General features: G+C 49.2%; 1 protein-coding gene across 1 annotated transcript; it reads right to left on the bottom strand.

The window, feature by feature from the left end:
* Window positions 1-1,048: 1,048 nt before the first annotated feature.
* Window positions 1,049-2,597, bottom strand: LOC119282360 (expansin-B11-like). The gene is made up of 4 exons (XM_037562612.1): window positions 2,288-2,597; window positions 2,072-2,184; window positions 1,772-1,965; window positions 1,049-1,657 (listed from the first exon to the last, which is right to left on the bottom strand). Exons 1-4 carry the CDS (start codon window positions 2,523-2,525, stop codon window positions 1,333-1,335), a joined length of 870 nt encoding a protein of 289 aa, XP_037418509.1. The 5' UTR covers window positions 2,526-2,597; the 3' UTR covers window positions 1,049-1,332.
* Between the last annotated feature and the right edge of the window lie 2,437 nt (window positions 2,598-5,034).

The raw sequence follows: 5,034 nt of genomic DNA, 5'->3' as shown, positions 1-5,034 counted from the left end.
TTTCTCATAAACAAAGCCGTCTTGTTTAGGTTTTCAATCAGCTTTCCCTTATAAATTGAATCAATATGTTTTGTTTTTCAAAATGAGATCATATTCAGGTGGGGATCTTTCTTTGGCAATAGTTTGGGTAAAATGTTGTAGCAGGAAAATAAACTATACCGTGTCTTGGACAAAACATGATAGAATAGCAAACACAACTAAATATCATACACACGACCTTCAATTTGTACGAGTATAATGCCACACTCGTGTAGAAAATTGGCTATGGATGTTAATTTCTACAAGTGGAGCGTCTTAATTTGTGGGAGCCACATGACAACCCGGTTGGCCACTATCCAGTTCATAAAGCCAGTACTAGTGTAGTATACAAGTACAACCAAGCCCTGTTTATCGAAATTACACAACCGAAGATTTTGTACGTACACTTATAGAGTAGTGCCTATACATGTGTACGTAGAACTGAAGCTCCATTAAAAATACTTTCAACACGGAAATGCTCCTTCGCACGCGAGCGTTGGAACGAGCGATTTCCTTCCACGCGTTGTCGGTCGCCAGGGACAGAAGGGCCCACCCAAGGCTGCGTTTCAGATCTGAGGAAAAGCCTACATCACGGGATCCTTCCCTAATCTCTCTCCCTCCTGAACTTAATATCACCATCGCCCCCTGATTCAACGGGTGGGGCCTGGGTGGGGCTCAGTTTACCTCAAACATCTCTCCCCTGATTTGCTAAAAAGGGAAAGTTCTACCTGTCCGAAATTGATCGTTGCAACGCGCGCGCGCGAGATAGCTAAGCTCCTTTCAACAAACAGCTTATGTTAATAATTGAGTAGGGTAATCAGTATTTGCAACATTCAAGGCTCTGCTCCTTTGACTACGTTTTCGGGAGAATTGCATGTGTCCTCAACGGCATGACAGGGCAGAAGAATCAATCGCGCAGGCGCAGCTACCGGTGGTTCCCAGTGTCCAGGTAATTTGCATCTATGCCGTTTCATGATGAGAAAAATTTATTGTCCAAAGAATTGTTGTGCATACATGCCACCGGTCCAAGTTTTATATACATAAGTTCTTTTTGGAAGAAGTTCATTTCGGAGTATTGAACTTGAGGGTGCAAATTTTAGTAAGAGGAAGCAAGTTTTCCTCTTATAAAGAAAAATACAGACAGACGGACTGCACACATGATACATCACTAGGGGAATGCAGAGACCAGGGAGGGAACATCACAGTTCCGTAAGCCCCTCCTCATCTGAGACCGCCTCTCGCAGCACCCGGACGCACATTCTTTCTTTGCGATGTATAAAATTCACACACGGAGCAGATAAATATGGCTGTAACTTAGAGGTAGTTCACCAGGGAGCGATACGTGGCCCCGGCCTTCCAGTTGACGGGAATGACGTTGTTGACGACGAGGACCCTGCCGGACTCGGAGGTGAGCTTGAGGCAGAATGGGGCGCGCAGCCGCCTGCCGTTGTTGAGGCGCCACAGTGCGCCCCAGTCCTGCGCCATTGGCGTCCAGGCGCGGCTGCCAGCCTCCTTGAGGGCCACGGCCTTGAGGTCGCCGTCGTCGCCCACGAACTCGATCAGGGTCTTGAAGTAGAAGGGGTTGGAGCCTTGGTCCACCCTGAATGCAATGTTGACGCCAGGGTACTTGCATGGCACCCTAGGATGATTAACCGGAACACCAAGATCAGCAGAAATTACGTCCACTGTTCTCCGTGTAACTGTAGACTGAAGAGGAACCTATCCTATGTCGTAGACCCGTAGTGCTGCGTACCTCTTGTACTGCATCCTGATGACACCGCCGGCGCGGAGCTTGTCGGCCATGCCAGGCTTCGCCATGGCGCCCAGGGCGGTGCCGCTCATGTCGAAATGGCATGGCTCGCCGGGGTAGAGGTTGCCGGGGCTCAGGTCGGTGATGACGACGGTCACAGGCTTCCCGGAGCAGGCTGAGTTGCTCGTGCATTTAACCTGCGTACGCCACATGAACACGTTTTGTAATTTGTCAGGACGAGCCGAGCCGACCACTTGTCCACTTTGCACCATTAATGGGAGGAGTTTGGTGTGTTATGCTTACATCATAGCACGCGCCGCAGCCCATGCCCGCCATGAATAGAGGCGAGCTCCCAGCGGCGATCATCGACGAGAACGGCCGGTGCCCAACAGCGGTCTGGTAGCCACACGCGCCACCTGCAAATTTCTTTCCTTATCAGTATCTTTGAGCTCGACGAATGTGGGTGCGATACAGGTCCCATGCGTGCAAGACCGGCAGTAAAGCAAGCAAAGCACTAACCGTCGCTTCCGGCGCCGTTAGGGTTGCCGTAATACGTGGCGCCGGCGGGCAACCAGCCGCCGCCGTATGCGGCGGACAAAGAGGGGTTAGTGCTGGTCTGGTTTTTCTGGCCCTTGACTGCAGCAGGCTTGTGGTGCCCGGTCGCCTTGGCGAGCTTGCTGGAGCAAGCAATGGGGCTTACAAGGAGTGAGAGCACCACCAGTGCGCCAAGCAGCACTAAGGTGCAAGTTTTCGCCATTGCTGCTGCTTGTAGCTAGCTTGCTAGCACTAGGACTGGGAACTGGAAAATTTAGAGGCTACGAGCTAGATAAGCTAAGCTCGAATGCTCGTTGGGTGAGTTGAAGGACTGGTCACGAGGCCAGTATTTATAGTACTTCCTTCATCTGATGAGGAATGTACGTATAGAAATTTTAGGACAAATTATGAAGTGGAATGAAAATGCATTGAAACGGTAAACTATCACTCTCTCCTCTTTAATTACTTCCTAATGCACTAAGTGCATGTAGAAATTAAAAAAATGTATAATGTTCTTGATCTTGATTACCGTGTTATGAGGGAAAACATTTTTTTCTACTTCAAATTACAATTTTTAAACCTAATTTAAAGTGCATTGGAAGATAAAAGTACATTTTTTTTGTAAACAAATTTTATAGCAAAATGCCAAGACGAACGGCCGTCGTGGCGAATTATTAAGAAGAACATGATGAGTGTGTTTTTAGAGAGCACGTGATGAGTTGGTGTAGAAGGAAAAAAGCTTACCGAACTATTACGTATATGCGGAGAAATCTTCTTCCGTGATTCTTTCTTCCACAGGAAGAAAAGAGGACTCCTTGGCTAGGGTATCTTGTGCCTCCTGGCGGTGCCACCGCCGGTCTACCTCGTCTTCTATGGTCTGAGGGCCATGGAGTAATGGTGGATCTCGGCCCTGCCGGCGGGAGGGCTCCGTTTTTTCATACTCTTTTGAGTTTTGTTAGGTTTTGTGTCCTGCTCAGAGAGGCGAGGCGGCGGCGGCTCTCTGTCGATTGAATAAGGTTCTCCCCGCCTTGTCCCCATTCCGATGGTGTTTCTACGATCGTTGGAAGGCGTGTGGAGGTTTGTCTCTGGCGGATTTCATGGGATTCGGTCGGCGTTTGTCTTCGGTGGATTCATGTGGATTTTGTCTTCGTTCGTCTGTGTTCGTGTGTCTACATATTGGATCCTTCTGATCTACGCTTCTCTTCATCGACGGCGGATGCTATTCTGGTGCGCTGGACCTATGGGGCCTTAGCACGACGACTTCCCGACTGTCTACTACAACAAGATTTGCCTGGCTCCGATGAGGGAGGGGCGAAGACGGCGGCGCGCCATCGGCTCGCTCCAGTGCAAGTAGTCGTCGCTAGGTGGTCTACGGACCTAGATGTATTTTTTACTTCTTTCTTTGTACTACCCTGACAGTTGATGAATAGATCGGAAGATATTTCCGAAAAAAAAAGAACTATTATGTATCTGCACTACCTACAAATATGAACCAAAGTCGAGCCGTAAAATAAAAGGTGAGCCAACGTCCTGTAAAATAAATAAATTGTATAATAGGGGAGCACACATTTTTTAACACAGTACGGATGCAAAGCGTTCATACATACGTGCATACACTCACCACTATCGGAACACGGCTCTACCCCGATGGCCTAAACAATGCTGACGGGCCCCGTCAGCCTATGCCGAGCTACGCCGACAGCCGAGACTGGGCTGTCGGCATATCCAAGCCATCGGGCCATCTCCAGGTATGCCGATGGCCGTCGTCGGCATAGATAAGCTGTCGGCATAGCATTGTCTACGCCTATGGCCGCCGTTGGCTTACCTGGGCTGTCAGCAGGGCGGTTCACACAGTCAGCTCTAGACCGACGGCAGGGACGGCGGCCGTCGGCATAACTCACGTCTATGTCATTGATCCGTCGCATGTGCCACATCACCAATCCGAGGCACAGATCTCAGCTACCCCGGCCGCAGCTATGTCGATTGCTTTGTCGTCGGCATACATATGTATATATATTTTTCAGTTTTTGTATATACTTTTTAAAGTTTTTTATATATACTATTATTTGATTAACTTAAATGTAGCATATGTAAGTACAAACATACATACATTATTTATTGTTATGGTGATTTTTTTCCCATAGATTCTGAATAAATATGTAGTTTGTATTTTTTCGAGTATGTTCATAATGTGACCGCATGTTCTTTTGAATATAGGTCCTTATACTCTATTAAAATAAAAAACAACTATGCCGATGGAAGTGTTGTGGCAGTTGCAAACGATAGGCACGCGTCTCCAGAGTGTCACCCCCTTCACGTCCGAGGTGTGCCTCACTCACGTACGGAGCCGCCGCCGGCACCTAGAGGGGGGAAACGGCCGTGTCGGGTCTATACAGAGGGGATCTTGCTGTGGATTTGGCTCGGATGTTGCTCCCAAGTGTTCCTATGGGCTGGCCGATCACAACCGGGTGAAGAGGTCCACTGGTCAAAGCCCGTCCGGGGAAAGTCAAAGGGTTAACTCTCGTGGTCAACCGCTCCAGGGTTAGGCGGGACAGGGGCCTTGGTGGGTAGCAATGCCACTGCAGAGCGTCGCACCTGACACTCATACATGCTTTAAGGTATGGTGGCATGTTTGAAGAGGCAGCACGCATCTCCGGGGTGTGGCCCCCCTCACGAACGGCATCACCGCCAGCACCTGGAGGGGGAAAATGGCCACGTCAGGTCTACACAGA

This window comes from Triticum dicoccoides, chromosome 3B (genome assembly GCF_002162155.2).
Source record: "Triticum dicoccoides isolate Atlit2015 ecotype Zavitan chromosome 3B, WEW_v2.0, whole genome shotgun sequence".
In the NCBI taxonomy this organism is placed as follows: Eukaryota; Viridiplantae; Streptophyta; class Magnoliopsida; order Poales; family Poaceae; genus Triticum; species Triticum dicoccoides.
The sequence above is the reverse complement of the archived record's forward strand: the minus strand, read 5'-3'. Positions and strand labels throughout refer to the sequence as shown.

Bases quoted from the DNA above. Each gene is read 5' to 3' on its own strand.
- LOC119282360 (XM_037562612.1), bottom strand. From the start codon at position 2,525: ATGGCGAAAACTTGCACCTTAGTGCTGCTTGGCGCACTGGTGGTGCTC. The intron at 2,185-2,287 runs GTTAGTGCTTTG...AGAAATTTGCAG, and splicing joins TAACGGCGCCGGAAGCGACG to GTGGCGCGTGTGGCTACCAG. The intron at 1,658-1,771 runs GTACGCAGCACT...TAATCATCCTAG, and splicing joins ATCAGGATGCAGTACAAGAG to GGTGCCATGCAAGTACCCTG.